The following is a 13,689-nucleotide window of genomic DNA, read 5'->3' as shown; positions in this document are numbered from 1 at the left end:
AATGTAAAAAACGGCCCCTTTTAAGAATGTGCACATGCGCAGAGCGGCGAGACAGTTAACTTCTCAACTTCGCAGTCGGAACATTTTGGGGGAGAAAGTAATTCTGCTGAAATGGCATTCCGGAGGAGAAACAAGAGTTATCCCTTCTTCAGCCAGGAATTCTTAATACAAAATCATGCCGATATCGTCTTTAGTTTGGTAATTTTTATTCTCATTGGATTGATGTTTGAGGTGAGATGAATTCTGATTTTATTTTTTCCCCTCTCCTCACTCAGCTGTGATTTTGTTTTGTTGGCAGGTCCACTATAAAATCTAACTATGAGATATTCCAATGGCATGTGGCCTAGTTGAATGACATGTGAAATCGGTTGTAACAATGTGACTTTGTTGCTACCACTGTTGGCGACATCATTGTAATGTGTTGTGCAGATATGGTGGTTGGCGAATACATTGTTGCAGTTTTTGTTACAATGCAACAGTGTTGTCTACCTAGGGTTACAAAGTAACAATTTAGCAGAATTTGTTTATCGTTTGTGTTCAAATTGACCGCGATAAAGTTGAAGCGAAAGACAGGACATCTTTACAGCATAATTTCCTTAATCTCAACATCAGTCTGTAGGCTAGTTCATCTACGTTTTTGTTAGATAAAACGGGACAAATTCCGTTTCAAATGTAAACGTTTTTGCGTACGATTAACCCATTTAAAGTGTGTTGTCACTTTGTCAGTTTTGAATTGTTATTACAATGTGGTACTTTTTCATTTTGCATTGATGTTCAACTAATGAACTCGTTCTGTGTGTTTGACATCAACGAAAAGCTCATTTACGGCACATCTAATTACCATACAGGAATAAATGTGTTCTGCCATCCCGTTGCCAAAGCCTTTCGACTCAGGTAACGTTATTCCGCTGTTAACTGCCACGTCTCCGTTTTTCAGCGATTCTATTTTGCAATGAAAGAGTAGACTGACTCGCTTTTCTATGCTCTTGACACCAATCGTGTTCCATGATCTATTTGCGCCCTAGCTGTCCTTTTAATTAAAGGACAAACGTAGGCCTAAAAATGGTACCCCTTTGACTTCGTGGTTAGATAATTGAATGGTTCGACCAGAACTGGTCATCATTGGATGATGAATTGGCACAGAAACACTTGCCGTAGTCTAATCCGTTAAAATAACAGTCTACGGTTCGTTTTGCAAAGTAATTTTCATTGCTGCGATGAGTTTTTTTTTTAGCCTCTTTAGGAGTCAATCCGGAATGTAATTTCCCTTCAGCGAGCTATTGCCTCCATGTGTTCCTACAGACTATGGAGGGGGTTTCCCGAGTTAAACCAACACGTTTCGGAAAAAGAGTGAAACCCAATGTGTGAACATTTCACTCTGAATAGACCCACGTAAACGCGATCCTCTCTCATGAACTCGGTGGACTTTAGTTTTGACAACGCACCAGTGGCCCCCTCACGCATGGAATGTTGGCGACTTGTTAGTGCACTCCAGTCTAGAGTTTAGTCTACTGTAAAAGTAGCGTCATCCCTTCTTCGTCAATGCAAGCCTTGTCATGCCGAGCCTACATGTTTTTTTTTTCTCTTTCTATAGCACAGTCATACCTCGGCATTCCAATAGTGTGATTGCAGCCCTGAATTCAGGGCATTTCTGCATCTGCAGTAACCCCCCCCCCCCCCCCCCCCCCAAGCATCCCATTGGTTCCAGCATGAAGGCTATCTTGTGAGACTTTTGATATTCTGGATTTCCCCTGGTTTGTGTACTGGAGTCCTAGCTTGCACACAGTGTCCTTCACTCCAGCCTGCCGAATACCTGCCCTCGCAGTCCTTTCCTTGGGAAAGCAGGGCCTGACAGGCGGGGGCAAACGACAATGTCTACTGTTGTTGTCCTAGCTAGCTAGCCACCGGTTCCGTCCCCCCACCTTCTTCTTCGGTGGGCATCCAACGCCACCTACTGTACTGGAGCCCCCCCCAACCCTCCTAGTTTATAAAGAGGGGTTCCTCCAGATGCAGGAACACCCAGAATTGCAGGCCACATTTACACCCTTCTCCAGATTAATTTTCAAAGCACAACGTCAAATTACGGCCAAAAGTGGGAGGTGTTTGAGAAAGTTGCCATTTTTTGAAGCAGTTTGGGGATAGAGAGACACACGCACACACACACACACACACACAAACAAATGTCCATTACCAGAACTCTCTATATTTGTCTGTCTGTACTTGATTGCAGTATAGAGGTCATGCATAGGCAAGTCACTTGGCAGTGTAATAAGAAGGTAGTCAGACAGGATAGATATAACCTAAATGTGATTATGGTTCTCTTTTCTAGGCAACGGCAAAGACTGCCATATTGTTTATTCAACCTCAGTACAACATCAGCACACTGTCACCAGGTTTGTGCCACAACCCCCATGATACACTACCACAACCCCCATGATGCACTACCACAACCCCCATGATGCACTACCACATCAGCTATGCGTCCCAAATGGCACCCTATTCCCAATATAGTGCACTTCTTTTGACCAGGGCTTCTAGGGCTCTCGTCAAAAGTAGTGCTCTATGTAGGGAATAGGGTGCCATTTGGGACGCATACATACTATAGACTAAAAGGATCTGGGCCTACTGTATATTTGCTCAGTGGCATTGCATCACTCTGGCTGCATTTACACAGGCAGCTTCATTCTGACCAATTAGTGGGAAAAAAGATCAGAATTGGTCGGCCTGTGTAAACCCTTTGTTAGAGCAGGCCTATGTGCTATTTCTATCAGACCTGGGTCAAATACTTTCAGATACTTGAGCTGCACTTGGTTTAGTTTGCCTAGTACAATGGAACCAATGGAATAGAAAGTGAAAACGCCAAGCTAAATCAAGTGCACTGCACTTCAAACCCTTTCAAGTACTGATGAAGGCGTAACTGCCGAAACATGTTAGCCTGCCTGCCCGGCCGAAAAAAATACATAAAAAATGGTTAAATGAGATGGCGTCTTTTAATCCTTTAAAAAAAAAAAAAAATGGAGTTTCCCAATGATTCTTGAACTTGGGATTTAATTGGAAGTCTTTGTCATATATGGCTGAGCACCCAGCTATTAAAGAGAGAGGTCGCCTGTTACCCGCTCCACAATGTGAATTTGATCTAGGCCTGATTTTTTTTTTTTTATTCTGTTTTCCTCCTTTTGAGTCTGAAAGAGCAGCATAAGTTGTTCTGAGAATACCTGTTGTCATTTAACGCATCCCTAGCTGTAGCCTACGTGTGTATGACCAGTGTCCCTTGTCATTCATTATGCATCGCTGTCCTCATTGTCCTGTCTGTCCTCCCGTCTCTCTGTCCTTCCTCCTGTCTGTCCTCCCGTCTCTCTGTCTGTCCTCCCGTCTCTCTGTCTGTCTTCCTGTACGTCCTCCCGTCTGTCTGTCATCCTTTCTGTCTGTCCCTCTGTCCGTCCTCCTGTCTATCCGTCCGCCTGTCCTCCTGTCTGTCGGTCTTCCTGTCTGTCCGTCCGTCTGTCCATTCTCCTGTCCTGTCTGTCTGACGGTCTTCCTGTCCCTCTGCCCGTCCGTCCTTCTGCCCGTCCGTCCTTCTGCCTGCACGTCCGTTCTCCCGCCTGCCCGTCCGTTCTCCCTCCTGCCCGTCCGTTCTCCCTCCTGCCCGTCCGTTCTCCCGCCTGCCCGTCCGTTCTCCCGCCTGCACGTCCGTTCTCCCGCCTGCACGTCCGTTCTCCCGCCTGCACGTCCGTTCTCCCGCCTGCACGTCCGTTCTCCCGCCTGCACGTCCGTTCTCCCGCCTGCCCGTCCGTTCTCCCGCCTGCCCGTCCGTTCTCCCGCCTGCCCGTCCGTTCTCCCGCCTGCCCGTCCGTCCTCCTGCCTGTCTGTCTGTCTTCCTGTCTGTCGGGTCTTCCTGTCCCGTCCATCCTCTTGCCTGCCTGTCTTTCCCCTCCGTCCTCCTGCCTGCCTGTCTGTCCTCCTGCCTGTCGGGTCTTCCTGTCTGTCTGTCCTCCCTCCCTCCCCTCTGTCCGTACTCCCTCCTGCCTGTCCTGTCTGTCCTCCTGCCTGTTTGTCGGTCTTCCTGTCTGTCTGTCTGTCTGTTTGTCCGTCTGTCCAGAGGGAGAGGTGACGTTGTACCAGTACGGCTGGCAAGACTGCACCACCATCCTCTTCTATTTCTTCATCACCATCATCCTCCACGCCGTGGTGCAGGAGTACGTCCTGGATGTAAGTACTACCAAGACCCACTGCATTTTGGGTATTAGTGTTTTTGTATCCCCTAGATAATTTTTTCTAAGTAGGTTGCAAAGGTTCCCAAAGCAACAGCCAAGGTACTCTGGCATCTTAACTGTCTGTCAATTGAAACCAATATATGCTAAACTATTAAGGCTGGGGTCAATGGGGCTAGGCGGAGTGGCCTGACTTATTGATACAACGGTAGGGAAACACAAGGGGTAAAATGGAGATTCAGGTATGAGTAGAAGAGCACCCTTTTTAAGCACAGATGTAGTATCAATCAATCATTACATGAACCATTTGAAGTGGACATGCGAAACTGACCTTAGATCAGCGTCTATGGGCCTACTCCAGACAGACTCCTCATGAGGTCACAAGGTCATATTGAGTTGTCTTACTGTCTGCTCTCCTAGACAACTTGCAGGACACAGGAATGTAGCCTGGGCCCGTATCCACAAAGCATTTCAGAATAGGAGTGCTGATCTAGGATCTGTACCATTATATTCTTTATTCATTATGGCAAAAATTCTAAAAGGCAAAACTGATACTAGATCAGCATTCATACTCTAAGATGCTTTGTGGATATGGGCCCTGATCCCAAATCTGTTTGGGCTATCTTGCTAACTCCTATGTTTAGCATGACTGTGACCATAAGAGTTGGCAAGACGGCACAAACAGATCTGGGACCCGGGTAACAGGAATGAGATTGTAATAAAAATGGTTGATCTCAAAAAAAGGTAATGGGATTGTTATTATTTTCCTCTCTAGCTCCATAATCAAGTGTGTTTTACAATGGCTTAACGCTTGAACGGCATGTCTCTGCTCAGAGGGGTGTACTACAAAGCAGGATATGGAGTTAGCCAGCAAACTTGTCAACATTTTCTGACAACTCTAATTGATTTAACAAACAAAAAGACATATCTAGGTTTAGCTTTTTTTAATGAACCATAAAATCAGTAGTTATTTCTGTTATCATATTAGCTGGCTAACTCATTGATCCTACTTTGCAGTACACCCCTCAGAAGGGTTTCAGAGTGGCTAAAAATAGCCATCTTGTTTGTAGGTAATTTAATTTTTGTTCACTTCATTTTGTATCATAATGACATTTTGTAGCTCTTTTTCCTCTTTTTGTCATTTCTTTTTTTTCGTTGTTAGAAAGTGAATAGGCGCCTCCATCTCTCAAAAAGCAAGAACACCAAGTTCAGTGAGTCAGGCCAGCTGTGTGTGTTTCACCTGGTGTCCAGCGTGTGGAGTTTTTACATACTTCTAACGGTAAGAAACGCATCAATGTGTAGTGTTGGGTCAAATCATCATGAACAATTCCACTGAGTCTCCCTTTTCCCTTTGCAGGAAGGATACGTGTTTCACCCAAGCAGCCTTTGGGAGAACTACCCACATGTCCACCTCCGGTATGATGACTCAGCACTAAACAGGGTCTGCATCTAAAATGGAATAGCAGACTACTCTTAACCAGGGCCTATAGGGGTAGTTCCAATGAGATATATATATATCTCACACACAGTGCCTTCGGAAAGTATTCAGACCCCTTGACTTATCCACATTTTGTTACGTTACACACGTATTCAAAAATGGATTAAATAAATAAAAAATCCTCATCATTCTACACACAATACCCCATAATGACAAAGGGCTAACATGTTTAGATTTTTTTGCACATTTATTAACAATAAAAAAACTGGTACCTTATTTACATAAGTATTCAGACCCTTTGCTATGAGTCTTGAAATTGACTTCAGGTGCATCCTGTTTCCATTGATCATCCTTGAGATGTTTCTACAACTTGATTGAACTTACCTGGGGTAAATTCAATTGATTGGACATGATTTGGAAAGGCACACACCTGTTGACGGTGCATGTCAGAGCAAAAACCAAGCCATGAGGTCGACGGAATTGTCCGTAGAGCTCCGAGACAGGATTGTGTCGAAGCACAGATCTGGGGAAGGACACCAAAACGTTTCTGCAGTATTGAAGGTCCCCAAGAACACAGTGGCCTCCATCATTCTTAAATGGAAAAAGTTTGGAACCACCAAGACTCTTCCTAGAGCTGGCCGCCCGGCAAAACTGAGCAAATGGGGCAAAAGGGCCTTGGTCAGGGAGGTAACCAAGAACCCGATGGTAACTCTGACAGAGCTCCAGAGTTCCTCTGTGGAGATGGGTGAACCATCCAGAATGTCAACCGTCTCTGCAGCACTCCACCAATCAGGCCTTTATAGTAGAGTGGCCAGATGGAAGCCACACCTCAGTAAAAATCACGAGAGCTTGCTTGGAGTTTGCCAAAAGGCACCTAAAGAATCTCAGACCATGAGAAACAAGATTCTCTGCTCTGCTGACATTTTTGGCAAGAATGCAAAGCCTCACATCTGGAGGAAACCTGGCAGCATCCCTACAGTGAAGCATGGTGGTGGCAGCATCATGCCTTGGGAATGTTTTTCAGCGGCAGGGACTGGGAGACTAGTCAGGATCGAGGGAAATATGAACGGAGCAAAGTATAGAGATCCTTGATGAAAACCTGCTCAGGACCCCAGACAGGATTGAAGGTTCACCTTCCAACAGGATAATGATGCTGAGCACACAGCAAAGACAACACAGAGGTGGCTTCTGGACAGGTCTCTGAATGTCCTTGAGTGCCAGAGCCCGGACTTGAACCTGATCGAACATCTCTGGAGAGACCTGAAAATAGCTGTGTAGCAATGCTCTCCATCCAACATGACAGCGCTTGAGAGGATCTTCAGAAAAGAATGGGAGAAACTCCCCAAATAAAGGTGTGCCAAGCTTGTAGCGTCAAACCCAAGAAGACTCAAGGCTGTAATCGCTGCCAAAGTTGCTTCAATAAAGTACTGAGTAAAGGGTCTGAAAACGTATGTATATGTGATATTTCAGTTTAATTTAATACATTTGCAAAAATGTCTAAACCTGTTTTTGCTTTGGCATTATGGGGTATTGTGTGTGGATTGATGAGGGGGACATTTTACATTACATTTACATTTTAGTCATTTAGCAGACGCTCTTATCCAGAGCGACTTACAGTAGTGAATGCATACATTTCACACAATTTCATACATTTTTTTTTTTTTTTCCTGTGCTGGCCCCCCGTGGGAATCGAACCCACAACCCTGGTGTTGCAAACACCATGCTCTACCAACTGAGCTACAGGGACGATGACTATTTAATCTATTTTAGAATAAGTCTAACGTAAGAAAATGTGGAAAAAGTCAAGGGGTCTGAATATTTTCCTCATGCACTATATATACAATAGATGACTGACTGACTTTTTTATTTTTATTTCACCTTTATTTAACCAGGTAGGCCAGTTGGGAACAAGTTCTCATTTACAACTGCGACCTGGCCAAGATAAAGCAACGCAGTGCGACAAAAACAACAACAGAGTTACACATGAGATAAACAAACGTACAGTCAGTAACACAATAGAAAAATCTATGTACAGTGTGTGCAAATGTAGTAAGATTAGGGAGGTAAGACAATAAATAGGCCATAGTGGCGAAATAATGACAATTTAGCATTAACTCTGGAGGAAATAGATGCAGAAGATGATGTGCAAGTAGAGAATCTGGGGTGCAAAAGAGCAACAAAAAAAATAGAACAATAGTGGGATGAGGTAGTTGGGTGTGCTATTTACAGATGGGCTGTGTTGAAGCCACCTTGCTTCCATCTTGGCACTCCTCCATTGTAATTATTTTTTGTTTTGGAATATATATAAATGCATTAATGTCTACATTGGATTTTGCCACATGTATTATATTAGACACCTTAATGCATACTTTAAATTATATCATGTCAGCTAAACAAGTTAAAAATTAAAACAAATAAATACATTTTCCTTAAAGTATAATTTTGAGATTACTAATGTTACTATAACCACTACAACATACTTAAATACATGTCATTTTGTTCTTGAAATATTTAATTGAAATACTGCAGAATTCCATTCATTCCCATGGAAGACTGATCCTACTGGGGATTGCCGGTGGCTTCAAAGCCTCTCAATGGCAAATGCATAGCATCAGCAATCCAGGGTTTCTATACATCACTGGGTAGTTCCCCTGCTCTGTACTGTATCCTTGAACAACTGCTCTCTCTCTCTGTGTTGCAGGTTTCAGGTGAAGTTCTTTTACCTCACTCAGCTGGCCTACTGGCTTCACGCCCTGCCTGAGATCTACTTCCAGAAAGTACGCAAGGTCAGTGCTGAGGCTGTGGGAAACGGAGGACTGATATCTCTGTGTGTGTTGTGCGAAAACAATTAGCTGAAAGGAAATCTTCATTAAATCAGCCCATAGACTGAATAACGAATTCTGTCAGATTATATTCATCATAAAAATGATTGTCATTTGGGTAAACAATCACATGTTACTTTCCTCACATTGAAAGCTGCAATTCATCTCATTGTCCATAGACTCCTTTACTTTCAAGGTAAAAAGAAAATGATATGGAAACGTGCCATTCGGGTGAACTATTCCCTATATTAGTTTGCACCCACATGGCGTCTTTCTGAGTGCTTCCATTCCTATTGACAGACAACCAGAAGTTGTTGGTGTGACTGCTCGTTGTTGTTGTCCCTCAGGAGGAGATACCTCGCCAGCTGCAGTATATCTGCCTCTACCTGCTGCACATCTCTGCAGCGTACCTGCTCAAGTAAGCACCTATATAAACATAGATAAGTACCTAATATTAGCACAAATATATATAAAAGCGCATGAGCACATATACACATAAGCATGTCTAAGCACCCATATAACCCTAATACTCCCTCCCTCCTCTCTCACAGTTTAAGTCCTGTAGGCCTGGTACTCCTCTGTCTGCAGTACCTGTCTGAGCTGGGCTTCCACATCGCGAGAATATTCTACTTCACTGATGAGAGCCACCAAAAGATGTGAGTTCCTATTTCCAACTCTGTGGCCTTGTGGTTCGAGTGTCCGGCCTCAGATTGGAAGGTTGGGGGATCCACGGTTGAGTCTTACAAAAGACTCTTAAACTGGGACCTGATCCCGCTCCTCTTGGAACTCATTATTAAGGAGATAGCTTGCGGGTAAGGCCCTGTGATAGACTCGTTTCCTGTCCAGGAGGTGTACATCAAGCTGCCTCACGCTACAGAATCAGGAGAGGGGCTCCTGCCCAATGGGCCGTTCTGGCTCGGACAAGGCTTGCTTACCTTTGTCATAACCTTCTTACTTTACTTTCCAACTGCGCAACAACATATCATATAGAAGTGCTGTTCATATTATAATGTGACGTGAACAGCACTTCATTAAAAGTAGACTGTAATATGACATCACCAGGCATATTGGGGCGACTTCCTGAAAAACAACCTGCCAAGACTCCCCCTATTGGCTCATTGCAACATTCTTGGTATGTATGTATGTATGTATGTACACTGCTCCAAAAAATAAAGGGAACACTTAAACAACACAATGTAACTCCAAGTCAATCACACTTCTGTGAAATCAAACTGTCCACTTAGGAAGCAACACTGATTGACAATAAATTTCACATGCTGTTGTGCAAATGGAATAGACAACAGGTGGAAATTATAGGCAATTAGCAAGACACCCCCAATAAAGGAGTGGTTCTACAGGTGGGGACCACAGACCACTTCTCAGTTCCTATGCTTTCTGGCTGATGTTTTGGTCACTTTTGAATGCTGGCGGTGCTTTCACTCTAGTGGTAGCATGAGACGGAGTCTACAACCCACACAAGTGGCTCAGGTAGTGCAGCTCATCCAGGATGGCACATCAATGCGAGCTGTGGCAAGAAGGTTTGCTGTGTCTGTCAGCATAGTGTCCAGAGCATGGAGGCGCTACCAGGAGACAGGCCAGTACATCAGGAGACGTGGAGGAGGCCATAGGAGGGCAACAACCCAGCAGCAGGACCTCTGCCTTTGTGCAAGGAGGAGCAGGAGAAGCACTGCCAGAGCCCTGCAAAATGACCTCCAGCAGGCCACAAATGTGCATGTGTCTGCTCAAATGGTCAGAAACAGACTCCACGAGGGTGGTATGAGGGCCCGACGTCCACAGGTGGGGGTTGTGCTTACAGCCCAACACCGTGCAGGATGTTTGGCATTTGCTAGAGAACACCAAGATTGGCAAATTCGCCACTGGCGCCCTGTGCTCTTCACAGATGAAAGCAGGTTCACACTGAGCACATGTGACAGAGTCTGGAGACGCCGTGGAGAACGTTCTGCTGCCTGCAACATCCTCCAGCATGACCGGTTTGGCGGTGGGTCAGTCATGGTGTTGGGTGGCATTTCTTTGGGGGGCCGCACAGCCCTCCATGTGCTCGCCAGAGGTAGCCTGACTGCCATTAGGTACCGAGATGAGATCCTCAGACCCCTTGTGAGACCATATGCTGGTGCGGTTGGCCCTGGGTTCCTCCTAATGCAAGACAATGCTAGACCTCATGTGGCTGGAGTGTGTCAGCAGTTCCTGCAAGAGGAAGACATTGATGCTATGGACTGGCCCGCCCGTTCCCCAGACCTGAATCCAATTGAGCACATCTGGGACCATGTCTCGCTCCATCCACCAACGCCACGTTGCACCACAGACTGTCCAGGAGTTGGCGGATGCTTAAGTCCAGGTCTGGGAGGAGATCCCTCAGGAGACCATCCGCCACCTCATCAGGAGCATGCCCAGGCATTGTAGGGAGGTCATACAGGCACGTGGAGGCCACACACACTACTGAGCCTCATTTTGACTTGTTTTAAGGACATTACATCAAAGTTGGATCAGCCTGTAGTGTGGTTTTCCACTTTAATTTTGTGTGACTCCAAATCCAGACCTCCAAGGTATTTAAAAAAGGTATTTAATAAGATTATTTCTTTCATTCAAATCTAGGATGTGTTGTTTAAGTGTAAACAACACATCCTAGATCTGAAGGAAAGAAATAATCTTATTAAATACTTTTTTCTTTACATAGTTGAATGTGCTGACGACAAAGTCACACAAAAATAATCAATGGAAATCCAATTTATCAGTCACACTCAAAATTAAAGCTGTATGTGTGTGTATATATATTATATATATATATATATATTAATTAATTATGCTGGAAGTCTCCCTGCTGTTTATGACGATGTCTTATTACTGACCTTTAATGGCACTGCATGCCTTGTGATCAATCCTAATAATCATAATCCACTTCTGTTATTTACTGATGTGTGTCCAGGTTTGACCTGTGGGCCGTGAACTTTGTGTTCACGCGGATGGTGACCCTCACACTTGTGTTCCTGGCTGTGGGTTTTGGGTTGGCCCGTGCCGAAAACCAGGGGCTGGACTGGGACATGGGCAACTTTAACACTGTGCTGATACGGTAAGGGTTTTTAGTAGCGTCTATGTCTATTGTACACAAATTACACACACCAGCATTTCTACTTGCACATCATCATCTGGACATCTATCACTCCAGTGTTAATTTGCAAAATTGTAATTACTTCGCTACTATAGCCTATTTATTGCCTTACCACCTCACGCCATCTGCACACACTGTATATAGACTTTCTATTGTGTTATTGACTGTACGTTTGTTTATTCCATGTGTAACTCTGTTGTTTTTGTCACACTGCTTTGCTTTATCTTGGCCAGGTCGCAGTTGTAAATGACAACTTGTTCTCAACTAGCCTACCAGGTTAAATAAAAAATTTATAAAATAACACGCAAGTGTGAGCAAACACACTCCCCCCCTTTCTCCTCTCCCCCTTTGTCCTCCCCTTTCTCCTCTCCCCCTTTCTCCCCCCCCCTCTCTCCCCTCTCTATCATCCCTTCCTCCCTAACTCTCTATAGGATGCCTGTGTTGTTGCTGGTGAGTCTGACCCAGTCCTGGCTCCTGTGGAAGTTTATCCGTTTCCAGCTGAAGCGGTGGCGAGAATTCAGACACGAACAGGTCGCTAGGAAGAGGGCCGCCGCCAAGCAAACCCCCCGACCGCTGAAGAGAGACTCCAGTGAGTGGACAAACACACGCGCTTTAATAGTACGAGTTGAAGACATTCTATTACAGCAAGTGTATTTAGGTTTGTTCATGTGTGAATGCCCTCCTCCAGTTGGCCACCATGAAAACGGCGCAATCAAAGCTGAGAACGGAACCTCTCCTCGACCCAAGAAGATCAAGACCCCCTAATGGCTCCACCCATCATGGCTACCTGAACAGTGACCCTGACTATATGGCTTATCAATCAGAGGAACAAGAAACTGGTCCCACACCATTCATCCTCTTCCTGTTTTGCATATTTTCTGGAGGTGATGTGGGGGCTGCGTCTGTCACCATGGACACAAGGCTTAAAAAATGCAATTCCTAAACCAAACACCCTCGAGCTCTGAACAGACATTTACTCTCATATCAGTATTTTTTTATGCAACTGCCTGCTATGGACACACTGGTTCTGATCTCCATGTATACTATTGACACACTGTATACTGTGTGTCATATTGAATGTGTTGATGCCTGTTCCTTGAGCGTTAAGAACTGTACTGGTCTGGGGTTTGTCCAGATGCAGCTGTTTTTGAGCTCTGCTGTTGAATGAGTCGCCTTCGCATTTGTTTTTAGCATGTGTCATATTCATTAGGCACCAAACGGAAGAAAACTGACTGAAACGTGGACGGACTAGACTTGCCCAAGAAGAAACACTCATTTTCGGTTTCCTTTGCAAAATGTTTTGTGCCCTAATAAACACGACTCTGGTTACTTGGTGCAGGAAGAATGTTACTGGTTCTACGGTGGTCCTAAAGGGATATCAGAGCGTGCTGGCTTTGCTACCTAATCAGTGACGGGCGGGACCAAGTTGAGATTGGTTACTTCTTGGCCCCTCCCTGGTCGGTGTGGCTCAGACCGTGCTGTACTCATGCTGTGGTCACTTTACACAAACATCCTGATGACCACCATGTATGTTGGATAATACTGCATGCTATTCCATTGTTTTTAGTTTTTTTCTATTTCTACTTTATTAAATAATGCATTGTTCTTAAATGCTGAGGTTTGAAGTTATTTTTGTCTATTACATTAATACCATGATGGAAGTCGGTTTTGTATGTGTTAAAACGTACTGAATGTTTCCAAGTCATTTTACTCTAATGACCAGAGCCACAATATAGGAAGTATTGCAGGCCCAAAGGGGCTGTGTCTGAATGTTACTAACTGTCAATTCCCTACTTCCTCCCTTCTTGATTCCTATCATAACTCATTGGAGGGAGGGACCTTGGATGCTCTCTTCCAATGTACTTTGACAGGAATTGAGGAAACCAGGCTGGAGGAAGCATGGATTTGGGTCATTGTAGTCTTGCATGCCAGCCAGCCTCTCTCCCTATAGGCTGTAAGTAGCTTTGTGTGAGCCAGGGCTCGATCTCCGTAGAGTAAGGCAGCTTGATGTACAAGTACACCCCCTGGACAGGTGGCACAAAAAAGGCTTTAGGAAAATTGCAATTGGCTCAGAACAGAGCAGCACGGCTG

At 44.8% G+C, this 13,689-nt stretch overlaps 1 protein-coding gene across 1 annotated transcript; it reads left to right on the top strand.

Annotated features, from left to right (window-relative positions):
* Positions 1-79: 79 nt before the first annotated feature.
* tram2 (translocation associated membrane protein 2) lies at positions 80-13,209 on the top strand. Its single transcript, NM_001140043.1, is given in 11 exon segments — positions 80-231; positions 2,330-2,393; positions 4,100-4,209; positions 5,374-5,490; positions 5,569-5,627; positions 8,351-8,435; positions 8,819-8,889; positions 9,023-9,127; positions 11,416-11,559; positions 12,030-12,187; positions 12,287-13,209. Coding segments are annotated over 11 exon segments (1,110 nt in total). The 5' UTR covers positions 80-111; the 3' UTR covers positions 12,364-13,209.
* The last annotated feature ends 480 nt before the right edge of the window (positions 13,210-13,689 follow it).

The sequence above is a fragment of the Salmo salar genome, chromosome 15, assembly GCF_965601325.2.
Source record: "Salmo salar chromosome 15, fSalSal1, whole genome shotgun sequence".
Taxonomy (NCBI): Eukaryota; Metazoa; Chordata; class Actinopteri; order Salmoniformes; family Salmonidae; genus Salmo; species Salmo salar.
This window is presented reverse-complemented; position numbering and strand designations above follow the sequence as displayed.